This window comes from Rhinolophus sinicus, linkage group LG02 (genome assembly GCF_036562045.2).
Source record: "Rhinolophus sinicus isolate RSC01 linkage group LG02, ASM3656204v1, whole genome shotgun sequence".
In the NCBI taxonomy this organism is placed as follows: Eukaryota; Metazoa; Chordata; class Mammalia; order Chiroptera; family Rhinolophidae; genus Rhinolophus; species Rhinolophus sinicus.
The window spans coordinates 112,342,687-112,360,184 of NC_133752.1; the positions used below are offsets into that span (position 1 = coordinate 112,342,687).

The following is a 17,498-nucleotide window of genomic DNA, read 5'->3' on the forward strand; positions in this document are numbered from 1 at the left end:
ACCTGGAGCCGAGCTGCGCCCTCCACAACTAAGACTGAAAGGAGAACAACTTGAAGCTGAACGGCACCTTCCACAACTAAGATTGGAAGGACAACAACTTGACTTGGAGAAAAGTCCTGGAAGTACACACTGTTCCCCAGTAAAGTCCTGTTCCCTTTCCCCAATAAAAATCTTTAAAAATAAAATAAAATAAAAATAAAATAAAATCAGCTTCAGGAACAAGCCAGAAGAGTTTTAGTCTCTAAGGTAAACAACAGAAAGAAAACCCCCCAAAAAAGACTCAGTCCTGGTAGCTTTGTTTTGAAAGTAGGGAAATTGCAACTACTTGCATTAATGAAATTCGAATCAAGGGAGAAAATGTTGCTTAATCACTTTATAGAATAAAGCTTATGTTTTGGGGCCTATTAGGTAAACTACCTTTAAACAAATTGTTAGGGATAAAGGGAACAAAGCAAAGAACAACAGAAGTCCCTAAGCCTCAGTCTTGGGAATATGCTAGAAGCCACCCAACTCTTGGTGACTGGGAACCCTCTCAGCTCCACCAAAGTGAAGTCAGGCCGTATCCTCAGGCTGTTTTTCAAGTTCCTTGATAAATCCACAGTGTTTCTGTACAGTAGTAAAGCTACTAGCTCAAAGCAGCCTGGGTGACCTCAGATGGCTCCTCTGGAACTAGAGGAGTATTGGGGACACTGGAGAAAATGATGGTGTCACGACCAACTCAAAAGGCCACCTATCGATGTGCCACATGCCACCCTTGGAGCGCGTGTGCACACACACACACACACACACACACACACTCTTGTATGTGTATGCATGTGTACACTTCCCCCAGGGGCTGAGGCCAAGACGGGCATCCCACATCAGATGGATGAATAGCAGGTCTGTCCCGCCAGCTGTGTGCTCTCTCCCACCCAAAGAAAGCAGTAGAGACTCAGACAGCAAAGCCTGGAGTAGCCCACGCAGTCTGTTACTGGCACCCGGTGTGTGTGAAAGCACTTAAGGGCAGCAGCATGGAATCAGAAAGAGAAATCATCGACCTTCAAGTAAGTTCTCTCTGGGGCTGAGGAGAGTGGAGACGGGGAGGAGAGGTGACGGTGAGGGAAGAAAAGATTAATATGTTGGTCACTTGATATTCCCCTCCCCTCCCATTTTCTTTCTTACCCCACTTCTCCAAATGCTCCCTAGGCTTTCCCTCTTTATTCCCTTTCTTGCTGTTTCCCTGCCTGGTTCTTCACTTGTTTTTAAATATGTGAGAATCGGATTATTTCAATCTCTTTTGGCCTCTGCTTCCTCTTGTCAAAGATCTAATTAGATTTGTGTTACCAGAAAATGATTTCACATTCTGTGCAGTGCTTTTCCCAAAACCCCTGGACAATAGAGACTTATTTGAGAGCTGCGGGGTATGTCTCTAGAGACAAGGAAAGATATGAGTTTTGGGGTTAGGAAGAAAGGCAGCTGGCCAACTTTGCATTTTATAGGTTGGAAAAATCTGGAGCCATTCCTTGGCTCTCACCACAAAGCTGCGCTGTGTAGGACAGTGTCTCATTCGGATCATGCGAGAAAAGAAAGTCAGTATAATCTACCAGGAGGAGGCAGAACCTGGGGTAGACTTCAGGGCATCAGAGGTTCACCCCCAGAGAGGAGGGAATGGGGTCTGGTGACAGGGGATTCGCGTCTCGGGAGTCACACTCCCCGACTCTGTCTACTGAATAGAGTTGAATCAACCCTCTATCACAGAGGTTGCGTGATACATTCTCATGATGTCTGACAATTACAGTGCAGAAGGACTTTTCAGATCAAGAATTTGAGAATATGTTCTTCGAGCAAAATCTTAAGCAGCAGCCCAGTATATGCTTCAAATGAAAGAGGAGCTGCCGTGTGTGTGTGTGTGTGTGTGTGTGTGTGTGTGTGTGTGTGTGTGTGTGTTGGGCAGAGTGGTGGGAGCCTGGCAGAGCCTCCGTCCTTTGCTCCTGAGACACAACCAGGGAAGTGCTAGCATTACTCAGAGTGCTGTGTCAAAACCATTGATCGTGTACAACCACATACCAGTGTCATTTTCCTTGATTTTCATCCAGCCCCAAATAAGGGCCCATCTCAGGGCTCGCTGGTCCCTCTGCCTGAGGCCTCTTACCGTGGCTAGCTCCATCTAGTACCTTCAGGTCTTATCTCAAATATTACTACGTCGGGGAGATCCTCCTCCCAATTTGTCCTTATCATTTGTTTTATTTCTTCCACAGCACTGCTCACTTTTTCAAGTTACGTTGTTTATTGATTACTTATTGTAATATCACTAGAACATAACCACCATTAGAGCAGGATATCCTCTGTTTTATTCATTGCTGTATCTCTAGGGCCCTGGGAAGGGCTTGGTACACAGTAACTGCTCAGAAAATATTTGTTCAATGAATGAGTTAAGGAAACCATGAGTTAGAGAGATCACTCATAGGCATAAGGTCACTCAACCAGAACATGACAGAATCAGCACTCCAACCCAGGTCTTCTGATGGTGGGGTGTATTCTCTTTTCACTGCATCTAATTCTTGCTTCCATTGGATCCGTAGTAGCTAAGGAAACAGTATTGCTCATTTTCAGTCTCTGAGGAACAAGTTTCTTACATGCTAATGGACTAAATGATCCTGAGTTATAGGCTAAGGACTCTGCATTTGAAAGAAAGGTTAAGAAAGAAAGAGGAAGGCAGGATTAAAGAGGAGGAAATCACTGACCAGGCCTTGATAAATGTGTCTATCTCTAGCATGTAACTAAATTGTTGAGGTACCTTTCTCCATTAGAGTTATTCTCTCTCTCCTAATATACTCTTTTATTGTGTATCTGATTCATACTTCCTTCCCTTTGGTCATTTATATATTTGGTTGGTCCAAAAGTTATCAGTTTCCAAAACTTCCCTTCCAGTTCTGGATCAAAATAGGTCTTGGGGTGGCCAATTAGCTCAGTTGGTTAGAGTATGGTGCTGGTAACACCAAGGTTGTCAGTTCAATCCCTGCATGGGCCACTGTGAGCTGTGCCCTTCTTTAAAACAAAAACAAAAACAAAAACAAAAACAGTCGAATCAAAATAGGTCTTGACTCTTCTTTGAAAAAAGAGTCACTGTGGTCTTCTGAGAAGAGGGCGAGCTTTTGTTAAGGACAGGTGGAGATGTCTGTTTGCTAGTAGCATGATTTTACCCTCTCCTTATGTGGCAGATGCTCTGAAATCCAGACAAAAAATACATATAAAGACCCTAGATTATTACGTACTGAATAAATATTAGTTCCATCTCTGTTTTTTTTTTTTGTTTTTTTTTTTGATGGTTTCCCAGGGGTGGTAAAGGTCTATTGACTTTAGCTAAGTCATTTCATCTATTCATTCAACTAATAGTTACTGGCCAATGACTATATATTTCATTCTATGCTTGCTAGGTATGGAAGAATTATCTTAGTTCATGAGGCCATTATAGTGGGTTGAATTTCTGCATGAGCTAAATAATGTTGATCTGTTTTATAGCCCCAAGAGAAATTCTTAAACTTGTAAATGTGTTATTTATTTCAAGAACAGGTAGAAAAATATGTTAATGATTTGCTGTTTTCCATCCTAAACACCTTAAAGCCCAAGTCTAAATAATGATGGTACAGTATTTAAACCAGAGCATCTTTCTTTACCATATAATTATTGTTCTCCCCTTCATAATCATGATCTTTAAAAATTTTTGATTTTTCAATTACAGTTGATTTTCAATATTATATTAGTTTCAGGAACAGGGGTTAGACATTTATACAACTTACGAAGTGATGTCCCCAATAAATCTAGTACCCACCTGGCTCTATGCATAGTTATTATAATATTATTAACTATATTGCCTATGCTGTACTTTACATCCCTGGGACTATTTTGTAACTACCAATTTGGACTTCTTAATCCCCAAATATGGAATGCTTCACTGATTTGCATGTCACCCTTGTGGAGGGGCCATGCTAATCTTCTCTGTATTGTTCCAATCGTAGTACATGTGCTGCCCAAGTGAGCTCTATCATCCTGACCTTGGAGACTTCATTTATCTTAAGTACAATGATTAACTCCTATTGATCACTACCCCATCACCAAAACAAAACAAAGAAATAACAAATATTTATTGAGCTTTAATACTATACTAAGTACCAAATAAACCATGATACCTGACCTTAGAAGGCTCATAATTAAGTGGAAGAAATATAGACAAATGCTATATTATCAAAAAAATAAATGGGAAAAAAAAGAGGATGGCCTGGGTGGCTCAGGTGGCGCAGGTGGTTGGAGCGCCGAGCTCCTAACACGGAGGTCGCTGGTTTGATTCCCACATGGGCCAGTGAGCTGCGCCCTCTACAGCTAAGATAATGAACAACGACTCTCCCTGGAGCTGGGCTGCGGTGAGCAGCCGGAGATCGGTGTGCGCTGCTGTGGGCTGCCACCGTGGGCTCCCGTGGGCTCCCGTGAGCTGCCATGAGCGGCCGGTGGCCAGCGTGAGCGGCCGGCAGCCAGGGAGAGCTGTTATGAGCAGCTGACCCACGATCGGTGACCGACTGCCTCAGCCAGGGGGAGCGCAAGGCTCATCATACCAGCATGGGCCAGGGAGCTGTGTCCTACACAACTAGACTGAGAAACAACGGCTTGAACTGGAAGGGATGGGGGGAGGTGGAAGAAGGGGGAAAAAAACTGTTTTGTTAAAAGTAGTGTTTCCCAAAAATATGGTACAATGATCACCAATGGATAGTAAAAGTATTATCAATGGCTGGCAACTTTTTATTGTAACGGTAATCTTTATAGTTGTAGTGTGTATTACAGAAAACATAACTAATTCATCAAACCTGTGATTTCAAAAATTTTGTTGTTTAGGATGAGACTAAAGGAATTGGCACAGTATGTTTTAACACCTTATGCAGACCTTGCGAATGACTTGGTCACACCCTGAATGTTTTAATAATTGTATCTGTCTTGACTGTTCCGAAGTGTGGCTGGTTTGGATGACATGAATCACAGGTGTGTGTCTGTGCCTATTGCTGCTTTCTTTTCATTAAAACATTGAAATCACAAACAGGGTACAACTGAAGTTTGGGAAACTCCAATCTAAAAAACATTAATTTAAGCCTCTATCATCAATGTTGCAGGTGTTTCCCTAGGTCAAAACCTATGAGAGTGGGATCGTTAGTAGAGGTACAATTGGGTGTAAAAAATTGACACACAGTACTCAAAACAAGTTGCCTCTAGCAGGTGAATGCCTGAAGCTACCCATCTCCTACAGCCTGAGGCTGTCGTCTTCAAGCTTCCACCTTTCTTCCTGCCCTGCCAGGGAGCAAAGGCTGCTCTTCTCCCAGGCTCTAGACTTGACTAGTTTTCCATCTTTCCCCAGCTCCCGAGTCTAGATGTATGAAGGGTTGAGGAAAATCCCTTGCTCCCACTTCAACAAGTGTTGCAATCCTACCCCTAAGTACGGACTTCAAGCCACTTGCCTTGTTCCTTCCCCCAAAAATCGAGCTCCTCTTGCTTACAGATTCACCTAAATAGATTCAGTCCTTTGCCCCCTTTTTCTACCTGCGCTGGATGCTGAGGAAGATATGAAGATGGTCAGAGATGATCTCCTAGAAGGGGAACTAAGCTTGCACATACTGAATGCAAATTCAATGTATAATAGAAAGGATTAAGTACAGCAAGAAATAAATGGAATGCAATGGCAGTGGAGGTAAAAATTACTTATGAGTAAAAGGAGTGTTGTAGATAAAGTACTCTGGAAATATTTTCAAATGGAACTCCAGAAAATAATTTGGTAGCATGTAACAAGAGACTTAAAAATGACCCAGTTATCTCACTTCTAGAATCAGCCTAAGAAAATAATCAGAGATGTATTCAGTTATACAAGGATGTTCACTGAAATATTATTTATAGCAAATAAATGGAGTGTCCAACAATAAAAGAGGATTGGTTAAATAAATTTTGGTACATCTTTAAACAGATACCATGAAATAATTTTTTTCAATGTTTGGGAAGAATATGTAAAGGAATACCAAAATACTAATTACAGTTAAGGCAATAAAGTAGGATACATAGATGTATAAACATCTTATTCTACTTTGCTTTTAAAATCATATAAATACGTGCAGGAAAACTATTCACAAGAAATACACCAAAATGTTAATACTGGTTAGTTCTGGATTACGAATGACTTACTTTTTTCTTTTACTTTTATTTTTACTTTTTATTTCCTCTACACATTTCTACCAACCCATATATTATATTTAGAATAGAAAAAAAACCTGTAGTTTAAAAAAGAAAATTAGAGAAGCAGATGTGTCTATATGCAAATGAGTAGATTTCTGAATATGGGCCATAGAGGCATATATACACACATATATATTTATTCTCTGATTACCATAGAAAATAAACAGCTGACTAATCTTTTTTTTTTAAGTAGGCATCTCCTTTTAAGTGGTTGTCCCACTTTTTAAAAGTTTTACACAGTATCTCAACTCTTGTTTTTAATATCTGAGTATGCTCCAAGAACAGACTTTAGAAATGTGACATCGGGACAAACCTGCAGACCACTGAGTTTCTATATAGCTCCTTCAGAGGGACAACATCAGACACGAGTAGAAGGGGCTGAGCTTGTTGCATCCCTGGTTTATTTAGATCTGATACCTGACAACTTCGGTAACATGTCCTACTACCACCTAAAGAAAAATATAAAAAGCACTTGTATCGGATGGATGGATAGATGGATGGATGGATGGATGGATGGATGGATGGCCAGCTAGACAGACAGACAGATGACAGGACAAATAGTCCAATTTGTCTAGACTATAAGGTGAATGGAGGAGAAACCGTGGGAAATATGATTATAAAGGTATGTTGGAACCAGATCATGATAGACCTCAAGGGCCAAGTTACTCTCCTCCGGGATGAATTGACCAGTTAATAAGGAGATTGATGCTCTTTGCTCTTGGTCACTTGGGCTCTCAGGTGAAGCTCCTGGAAAGGGGTGGGTAAGTAATCAAAAATGTGACTGTGCCTGCCAAAGCCTAACCCCCCGCCCAGATTTGGACTTCTAAATGGTACATGGAGGGGTCATCAGTCTAGTGGACCAAAGGCCTTGTTTGAAAGAGGAGAAAACTGAGGTCCAGAGATGTGTGATATTGAATTGGGCCTTTGAATCCCATATGATCTGCCCAAAGTCAGCCTCAACATTGAGCAGAGTATCCAATGGACAGCAGAGAAACTACTCACTAAACACTGTATTTGTTGACAAATTCATATATTCAATTTGCCATGCACAGTGAAAGGGTCTTTCAAACATGATACCATCTAATCCTCCCGACTACCTAGTGCTCATTACTCTACCTTTAATGGATAAGGAACCAAAATTCAGAGAGGTTAAGTACAAGATCACAGAGCAGAAAAGTGGAAGGGCTAGAACTGAAACCTAGATTGCTTTTTGCTATACTCTAGCTCAGTGGTTTTCAAATGTGGTCCCTAGAGCAGCAGTAGCCCACAAGGTGGAAACTTATTAGAAATGCAAATTCTCCGTCCCTACTCCAGATCTGCTAAATCAGAAACCCTGGCAATGGAGCCCAGCAATAGTGTTTTAAAAAGACCCCTGGTGATTCTGATGCACACTGAAGTTTCAGAACCACTGCTTAGCTACATGGCTGATGGATGCAAGGGGGTATGGAGCCTCCAAGACTGGTCCCCTTTCTCCCAGTTACTCCTAGATAAACCAAGAGGTGGCATTTGCACCAGACTGAGTAATGCAGCCCCCAGGATCAGGTAGGGATGTTGGCAAAGCAAGGGGCCCAGGCTGGAGCAGATGCCAGGAGGGAGGAGCTGCCAGTCACTTTTAGAAAGCACAAAGGATCCAATCTTCTTGTTTCAGTGTGGGCACCACCACACTCACTGCTACTCCGTCTGTGTGGTGATTTATACCCACTCTAATGAGAGATACTTTGGGACTACTCCAGCATGGGAAAGAAGTGTGCCCACGCTGGACACTATCCCACTATGGACACTAAGCATAACGAAGGGCACAGCTGGAGATGAATGTCTCTCTCCCATCACCCAGCCCTGCCTCTCATGACAAGAAGGAGAGCAACTGCAGGCAAGAGTGGGACTTTCCCACAGGGCGCCTGGGCAGACACCCAGGGTGGGGAGCACTCCCTTTCTGCAGAGGTGGAGGAGAAAGAGCAGAGGGGCACAGTATTCCCAAAGAGTCTGCCCACGGCCTTGGGGACAGGAGTCAGGAGGGCATGGGGCAGTGCTGACATTAGCCAGTGGCAGAGTTGCATTCTGCAATCTGGAGGATCTCTGCAAAAGGGCTACCAGGGTCCTAAAAAAAAATGAGCCTGAGAGCTACAAGTTCATCAGGTTCCATGCCAAGAGAATGGAAAACTCCTGGGCCTCTCCAGCGGTGAACTCCCTGTTTCCACTGCCCTCATCCAGGGAACCGGGTCTGCTGACCCCCAGGTGTGAGGGTCAGGCTTTGGTCGTTGTTTTTGTGTGCTTGCCTTGTGCCCTGGGTACAGAATCCAGGGACCCATCGTCTGTCCGGATACACATTTTCAGTGCTAATCTGTACACAGCCGGGCTGGTGTCATTCACGCAGTCAGGACCTTTCCTCTTCAGCTGCAGTTTCCTAGAAGTGTGACCGCCCAGTGTTGTGATTCAAACAGGGCTCATTCCCTAGGGATAGCAGGGCCAGGCGGGGTTGGCCGTGTTGGACCTTTAATGCCACACCCTGTCTGTCTCTGGTTTTCACATCAATCCACATAATTTAATGCCCTTCCACACCCCTTGTTGTGAACTGCTTTCAAGAGGGTTAGGGGCGAGAGTGAGGAGCATACATCTCGTAAAGCCCATGATTTGTCCCACTTGCCACAACAGCATCTCTGTTATCCAGGTCCTGGGCGCTCCATGCAATCACTGGAAAGCCAGTGCCTTCCCAGCCACCCTCTGCTTTCAGGCCCTCAAGGAGCGGCTACAGGACAGAAGGTCCAAATCTTCTACTAAGATTTCTCCTCTCCTGGCAGTTATGCGGGTGGCTTTAAGAGGAGGCAGGGTGGGATGGAGGGGAGCAAAGGGTAGACAAGTTTCCTGCTCAATACAATCTCCACCGGTGTCACCAAACCCCGAAAGTTCAATATTGCCTGTGCATACTTTTCACAGTAATAGCAGCCAGCATGGGGCTGTCAGTGTGAAATTATAGCTAGCTAGCTAGCTAGCTAGCTAGCTAGATAGATAGATAGATAGATAGATAGATAGATAACAGACAGGCAGGCAGGCAGACAGAGAATATGACTATGAGAAAGGGCCGAGACAGAAAAGAGCCCTGTTATTTTGTTTTCCGTTCTCCATGTGATCTGCAGTATTTTTCCTCCTCTCTTAAGAAGTTAGCCTCCTCCTCCACTATCCAATGTGACCTACTTATCTTTTCCCTTTAAAGGGAGGCACCTTGGACAACATCCCAGTCCAGGGCGGTTCTGTCTGAGTCTCAAAGAGACAAGTTCTGTAGTAAATGAAAACCAGAAGCTGTAAAATCACGGAGCCAGGTGGCAGGGACGTTCGGCAAGGTTGGGGAAGAAGGGAAGTAGAGCTTGGAGCCCCGAGGAGAGTGATCAGTGGCGAGCCCTTGGTCATCAGGACTGATTCATGCCATGACTAAGGGGAATAGGTTTGGGACCCATCAAAGAGTAGTGGAAGGAGCAGATATTGACTGCTGGAAAGAGTGCACAGAGGGAAAAATAAAATCCCACTTCTTGCAAGATCCCTGCTTTCTGCCCCTAGTTCACTGAATTATCTAATCTCTGAGCCCCAGTTTTCTTATATGTAAAATGGGGATAAAAATTTGTACCTCAGAAGATTGACGAAAAGATTAAACGATTTACCCCACCCTCTGTTTCCTCCTAGAGAAAGCTCAACTAGATCTCAGAACAATGAAACATATGTCATAATAGCTACCCTTTATACGAGTATATACCTATTTTGTGGGACCCACTGTATATAGTTTATTTCACTTAATTCTGTGAGGAATGTATTATGCCCATTTTACCAATAAGATATCCAAGGCTCAGAGAAGTTTAATCAGTTATGCAAAGTCACAGAGCCAGCAAGTGGCAGAGCTGAGGTTGGCACTCACAACTGTCTGACTCAAGGGGTGTGCTCTTAAATACCTCCCCTAGACTGTCACATCACTGGCCTTAATGACAAAGGAGTTGGCAATCTTTGTCCCCAAAGCTTAAGTAAATTTAGAACGCTGAGTCAGATTGGGGTACCAAGAAATCAAAGAATAATTGGGGTTGTATAATGCCATCATTTTATGTTCATCTTGGCAGTGAGGAGAGATTGCCTTGCAGTGTGGACAACTATAAACGTCTATCTGGTCTCTAGCCTCTGGGCCTTCAGTCTGGCCTCCCTCCAACCCACTCTCCTCACTGTAGCCACAGAGAACATTTTCCTGCTTCTATCCATGGTTCCCAGCTGCCCTCAGAATTACATCCAAACCCAAAGCGGTCAGGGCCTGTCCTATCCTTAGTAGGCCAGGCCCTACGCTTGAAAGCCCCCTCCGCCATTTTCTATGAAATGTATTAAAATACACTTGTATTACTCACCAAATGTGAATTTTTTTCATGTAAAAATTTTGAAAGGGTTTTTAATTATTTGAATGTTGAAACGATTAATTTGAATGTTCAGTTGTCATATATAGGTGCTGACAAATGTTTTTCAAGTCTCAAATATGTGGGGCCTTTGGAAAGTTCACAGTCCTGAGGACGTCACGTATGGGGCCTAATGGGTGAAACAGCCCTCTCTGTGGCCCGTCCACGTCCCCTGCACACCAGGCTTTTGTAAATACTGTTTCCTCTGCCAAGAATTTCGTTTCTCCTTCTACAACTGTACCCCGCTCACACCGTTCTCTCCTCCCTCATTGCCCAGAAATGTATTTATTTTGACCTAAGTTCATAGATACCCAACCTCTGTTTCCTTGTGTGTAAAATGGGAGTGATAGTGGTACCTAGTTCATATGGCTATGAAGAAGATAAAAAATAAGTTAACACACCAAAGCCTTGCTACACGAAGTATGATTTCATGCACCATCACTTGAGAGCTTGTAAGAAATGCAGAATCTCAGGCCCCACCCCAGATATACTGAAATCAGAATCTGTGGGTTAACAAGATTCACAGGTGATTCAAATATACATTTAAGTTGGAGGAGCACTGCACTAAAGCACTTAGGACAATGCCTGTAACATAATAAACACTCACTACATGACAGCCATTGTTATTAATGTCATATTGTTAAAGGTCAGGTTTTTAACATTGTGCTCAGTTTCCCTTAACGCCTTACTTTTAATTTGAAAACTCTAGTGCAGCGGTTTGCAAACGGAGTTCCTGGGGAACACAAACGTTCTGGGACCTGGAGCATGGCATTTCAGCTAAATGCTGAGGTTACAGTAAAGACAGGCTTCCTGCAACTCAGGCAGCTTCCCTTCATCTAGAGAGAGACAGATAAGAAAATAGGCAACTGCAATACCTAGTGTGACAGGGCTACCAAAAAGAGGTATCGAGGTGCTGTAGGAGGCAGCTGACCCAGGCTTTTGGGGTCAAGGAAAGGTGCTATTATTCTACAGTCCAAAAGATGCTTCAGTAACTCGATGCCCCCCAAAGTGGCAAAGTGGTCTCTACTTAAGCAGTGGACTGACTGCATCCAGGTGTGAGACGGCATGGGAAAGCCTTTAACTTTGCTCTAGGACGTATCTACTGCCCTTGCTGTCTGCTCCCAAAGCAAGAAAGGGAACCACGGGGGTTTGGGTCTAGACACTACTTGGTGTCTTGGCTACAGAGCCCAGTCACTTAGAGACAACATTGGCTTCGTTGCAAACCAGACCCTCAGAGCCTTAGTTTTCTCATTTCCACCACTGGAATAACGGTACACCTCCCTACAGGGTTCTTGTGAGGATTGAGTGAGAAGACAAAAGTTAAGTTCCACGCAGAGAAGGGGCAGAAATCAAGTGTCCCTTCTCGTCTCCCTTTCCTTAGTGTGCACACCCTCTAGCAGCTGGGTGGATTTAGGCCTGAGGGCTGGAGCTTCCACACAGCAAACGTTTCTTGCTTACAAGTACTACCCTCCCTTCCCCTCCCCCAACCAGGGCTGGGAAGCTGAGATACGCTGCAATCGTGTCCGAGAGCAAGCTGGAAGGGAGGGGGTCAGTTAGGGTCACAGATGGGGTGGTTTTGGAGGGAAGAAACAGCGTACTGTTTCCTGAAGCACTAAATAGCCCTTGATGGATCCTCTGAAAGCTCCAGAACAGACCAGGCCCAGTGCGGCCACGGCGAACCTTGGGCAGCCTGCCTTGTCCTGAAGTGATGCATTCCCTGGCAGAGGCCTTCATGGAAATGTGAATATTCTTTTCATAAAGAGGAGACTACGTCCTCTGAAGGAATACTCGGCAGAATGGCCTTCCCCTTGTCCAAAGTGCCCCCCAAAAGGCAGGGGAGAACCAAGCGGAAAAGGTGGAGCGGCCCGGCAGCCGCTGATTGGCTGCGAAGAGGCCGCCCCTGGGACCACCCGGCCGGCGATCAGGCCCAGGGGGCGGGGTGATCAAGCCAGGGGCGGGACGGGGGGGGGGGGGCCCAGAACCCCGAGGGCTAGGCCTGCGAACCCAAAGTCAGCTGACTGCGGCCCTGCAAGCTGCTAAGGGGAAGCGGGCCTTAGGATATACTTCCTCCATCCGGCCTTGGGGCCTCCCTTGCGTTTGGCCTTGAGCTTTTGTTAACGTGGCTTTATCTCTTCCTTCCCCCGTGAGAAGGCCGAGCGCAGTCCTCACCCTTTTCTAAAGCAAAACAACCCCCTCAGTCCCCAGCTCCGCTCGGCCTTTGGCTGGGTCTGCACTGACAGTCCGACTGGCTTCGGGTTGGGGGAGGCAGAGAGGCCTCTTCCTGCCTCTCCCCCTCCCGAGCGGACTGGCCGACGTGTGGGTGGAGCCCAGTCAGGGCTATTTCGGTTGCTTCTTCGCAGAGAAACCTTTCGTTTCCTGCTTAGTTTCCCCTGGGCTTCCCTTATGTTATTAGTAATAATAGCTACCGCTTTCTGAGCCTTTTTCTTGTATCAAGCAAGCACTTTACATATATATTTTTTTTTCTGATATTTCAGGGAAACTGAATCTATCATTAACTACAATTTACAGATGAGAAAACTCGAAGTTCAGAGAAATTAATTTGCTGAATGCCCACCTAGTAGAGTGTTGCAACTGGGATTCACATCCTAGGTAGGCTGACTCTGAGCACATTTATCCTGCCATGTTCTCTGGCTGAGGCCTATGCCGGGGCTATGTCGTAGAATGTGGTGGACAGCTAAATTCTACCGGAAAGCCACACTGTTTTCTGTTAAAGAACAACAACAACAAAAATCAATTGAGTAAATTTGGAGATCTAATTGGCTTTATTAAGCGATTCATGAATCTAGCAAGTAGAGATGAGCCTAGAATATGGAAGGTTTTTTTAGACAGAAACTGTGTGGGGATAAGAAAGTTATTAGCAAAAGAAAAGAAAGGATTTGTTCAGGTTACCTTCCCTTGGGGAGGGGGTGCCATGTCTTATCAGGCAGATTGCCTCACTTTCCTTGGGGGGAGCTATGGAGAGGGTGCATGTGACAGATTACCTCATTGGTACTGACCAGATTTACAGGTTAAGATTACATTCCTGCAGAAGGCTGAAACTGTAATTAGGTCAGATATTAAATCTAGGTTCGGCCTGTGGTTTTCTCTCGAACATTTCAAAGACATTTTGGGGGCCAGACTAGGAAATAACTTAGCCCTAGGGCAATATGAGAAAAGATTTCCCCTGGAACATGTTTCTTTAGCACAGGGATCTATTCAGAGCTAGGCATTCTATTTGTCCAAAGCCTCACCAATTGGAATTCACCTGCAAATCAATCATAAACAAGATCAATCTAGAGAAAGGGAGAGTTCGGAGCGGGGAGCAACTCAGTGTAATCGCTTTCAGGTGCTCAGCATGCTTGAGAAGGGCCACATTCTTCCAGATCCTATACTGCTTTGCTCAAAGAATAGACATATCATCCCAGAACAACCCCTTAGTGAGAGGATAGGAATATTTGAGAAGGTGTAAATGGTAGCTCTGAAAACCGAGTGTTATACACAGGGGTTTTGTTTTGATGAGACAACAGTGAAGCAATGGCTGGTTTTTATTATTTAAAAATAGCACAAGCAATTTGTCAAACAATTTACGAACATAATTACATAAGAGAAAAACCTGAAAACCAGCGGGAGGACCCATACCTTAAGATTCTGTGGGGACAGAGACCCTGAGAGCAGATTCCAGGCTCTCGGCCTCACATGGAAAGGTGCTGGCTCGGGTAGTATATGGCCATCTGCTGTGGCTGGGTGGCCATCAGCTGTGACCAGTTAGCCATTAGCCTCTAATATAACTGCCGTGGCTATGCTGGGGAGTTGGTGGGTTGGCAGAGAAGCGGACGGCAGATTGCGGCTGGCAAGTGCGGTTAGCGAGTGGATTGCGGATCGCGGATCGTGTTGATCCTACTTCCTGTGTCTCACCCAGCCACCAGCAAGACTGTGGTGCAGGAAGACTCCTCGTTGGGGTACTGGCGGATGTTTGCTTTTGTGTCTCAACCAGCTGCCATCGAGAATATAGTGGTATGACTCCCCTATCCATGGCTCCGTTGTTGTTCCTTTTTGGCCTCCCCATATCCTGAGTTCTTGTGTGGGGAGTGGGACCAGAGACCCTGCATGACAGATCCCTACACAGAGTACATGACGATTTATGAAGATCACTTCTTACCCCATCTTCACCCTACAGCCCTCAATCATCTGCTACTGAAGTAGGGAGAGGTCTGTGGCATTCGAGCCAAAGAGGAGGGTGGAGTGGGAGTGATTCTCCTTTAACATATGAGTAAACACAATACAAACTGGACATTTAAAAATAAAAAACACTGCTAAAAGGGGAAGAGCAAGAGAAGTCACCAGATCCCTGGGATGAATTAATGGCCATAGCTGAGCACTGAAGTTCTCACCAGTGCTCACCTCTGGAGTATGTTGCATTAGGAGAACTACACTTCAGCTTTCCTCAGGCCAGAAGCCCTGATATTTACCCTTTTTTTAAAGCTTTAGTTTCCACATTTGTAAGATTAGGAATTTGGATATGATGGCTTCTAGGCTGCCCCCAAGCTGGGAAACTCCTGATTCCGCAATGCCCAGATATTTTCATCATGTGATGCTCAGCTCCTCCATCCCAATAATGTGTTAATCATCTGACTAACTGCTCAGCTTTCCTGCTTGATGACATCATCACTGCCAATTCCAAGTGCACTTGGCTGCCAGAGAGCAAACATTCCATGTGTGAAATGGGGATACATACTGCTGTGACAGTAGGTCTGGCAAATTTGAGGCATACTGATTTAATCTGAAACCGCACGAAATGCAGTGCAGTCTCCAACACAGTATTGGGGACCTGAGCCCGGGGGAAAGCCTCCTAAGTTGCTTTTAGGCAATATCACTTAATGCCTCAAGGCTTCAAGGAGGCAAGAATCAGAGTCCTAGAAACCTTAGGCCTATGATCCTCGGGAAGTTACCAGGTCTACCTCCACCTTCGATCACGTAGGATTCATTACACCTGGACCGTCATCAACCATGCCTGTTAAGATTAGAGCTTCTATTTGATAAGATCCACAGCTGAAGCTAAAACCATCCTCAGGAGTCACTTGCCAGGGATATTTATGTATACCACATGACTAAATATAGTTGTGGCAAATGGTCATGCTCGCTCAGTGACAACCCATAGTTTCCAAAAGGCATCAGGAGCTCCTCATGGGTAACTCAAACCTTCAAATCCACAGATGAAGCTATAAGTTAGGGTGGGGAATGGGATTTTTTTTTCCTTTTCAGTTAATTCTCACACAATGTTCTGAGTGCCATCACTGAGGCATACAAAAGATGTAGAAGCACAGAGAAGGGAGGAAAGTGATGGGGATAGGGACACATTTACTGAACACCATCAGCATAATGGTTAAGAATACAGACTCTAGAGCTAGACTGCTTGAGCTTGAATCCTAGGTCTTCCACTTCCTTGCTGTGCTGTCTAACCTAAGGCAAATTGCTTAACCTCTCTGTGCCTCAGTTTCTTAGAGGACTATTATGAGGGTGAAATGAATTAATTTATGTAAAGCACTAAGAACAATGCCTGCCCCCTATAAGTGCTATATAAGTGTGACTAGTATTGTGGCAACTCCTATGCTAACTGCCTTACACATATTATGTACATAACATTAACAATTCTTTTTGAAAAGGAAAATACAGGAAATTACTGAATTCTACTACACTGGTTATAATGATGTCTGTGACTAGGAGTGTTGTGGGGACAGAGTCCCAAAGAGCAGTTTCCAGGCTCTCAGCCTCACGTGGAAAAGTGCTGGCTTGGGTAGTAGATGGCCGTCAGCTGTGGCTAGTTGGCCATCAGCTGTAATCAGTTAGCCAATTAGCCACTGATATAACTGCCACGGCTGCTCTGATTGGTCAATTGGTCGGTTGGGTGGCAGGCAGAGAAGTGGACAGCAGGTTGCAGGTCGTGTGGATCCAGCCTCCAGTGAGACTATAGTGGTATCACTCCCCTATCTATGGCTCCGTGGGTGTTCCTTTTTGGCCTCGCCATATCCTGCATTCTTATGAGGAGAGAGGGACTAGAGGCCCCGCAGGCCACCCCACACAACAGGTATGTATGAGGAAGGAAATATACATATATATGGACCAAGCCCTTGTTTCTTCTACAAGTCCCTTCTACATAAAGTATTTCATACTGTACCTGATTGCTCTTTTTTTGACACAATATGAATTGGGGATCTCTCCATATCAAAATTCGTAGATTGACCTCATCCTTTTGACTATTACATAATATAAATATACAGCATACAGTATACACAGAAATATTTACACATTCCCATATAGTTATTGTATATCTAATGTTTACTTTGTACAGTACAGGATGTGGGAGGAAACATAGATAGCAAAGCAACATAGAGCATGGTTCCCCAAGAAGCTTGTAACTTTATGGAGGAATTGGGGACTCAGATGAAATAATCAAAGACCAGTACAAGAAGGTATGTAATACAATTTTAAATTGAATTTAAAACTAAGTGTCAATGCTAGTAATTTAATAGGAAACAACAACGCACTGTATATAATACTGGAGCTGAGGGCCTGCCTTCTAGAAGCCCTGGCTGGGCCAGAGAAGAAATTTACCCATTAGTTCTTCCAGCCTCTTGAAAAATTACTCAAGACAAGAAGGACAAGTCTACACTCCCTTAACAAGCTGCAACACAGCAGCATGCTGGTGTCCCAGCTGGAGGTGGAATGCAGCAGGCCTAGGTGTTCTCCTGCACGTGGGCAGCACCTTCCTTCTAACGCCGTGCAGGGGACTGTTCTCACCTCCATTGTCTGATGGAGGCGTCTGCTGTTCTC

The 17,498-nt window shown here is 44.6% G+C and overlaps 1 protein-coding gene and 1 non-coding gene across 2 annotated transcripts in view; one reads left to right on the forward strand and one right to left on the reverse strand.

Moving 5' to 3' along the window:
* The first annotated feature begins 858 nt into the window (after positions 1 to 858).
* The window catches only part of NINJ2 (ninjurin 2), an 84,244-nt gene continuing 67,604 nt past the window's right edge, over positions 859 to 17,498 (forward strand). The window contains exon 1 of the mRNA XM_019711332.2: positions 859 to 1,043. Within this exon, the coding sequence (XP_019566891.2) occupies positions 1,011 to 1,043 (33 nt within the window). The 5' untranslated portion in view covers positions 859 to 1,010. The remainder of the gene's footprint in view (positions 1,044 to 17,498) is intronic.
* LOC141570225 (U6 spliceosomal RNA) lies at positions 3,916 to 4,022 on the reverse strand. The gene has a single exon (XR_012494236.1). It is a non-coding gene; the product is annotated as a U6 spliceosomal RNA (small nuclear RNA).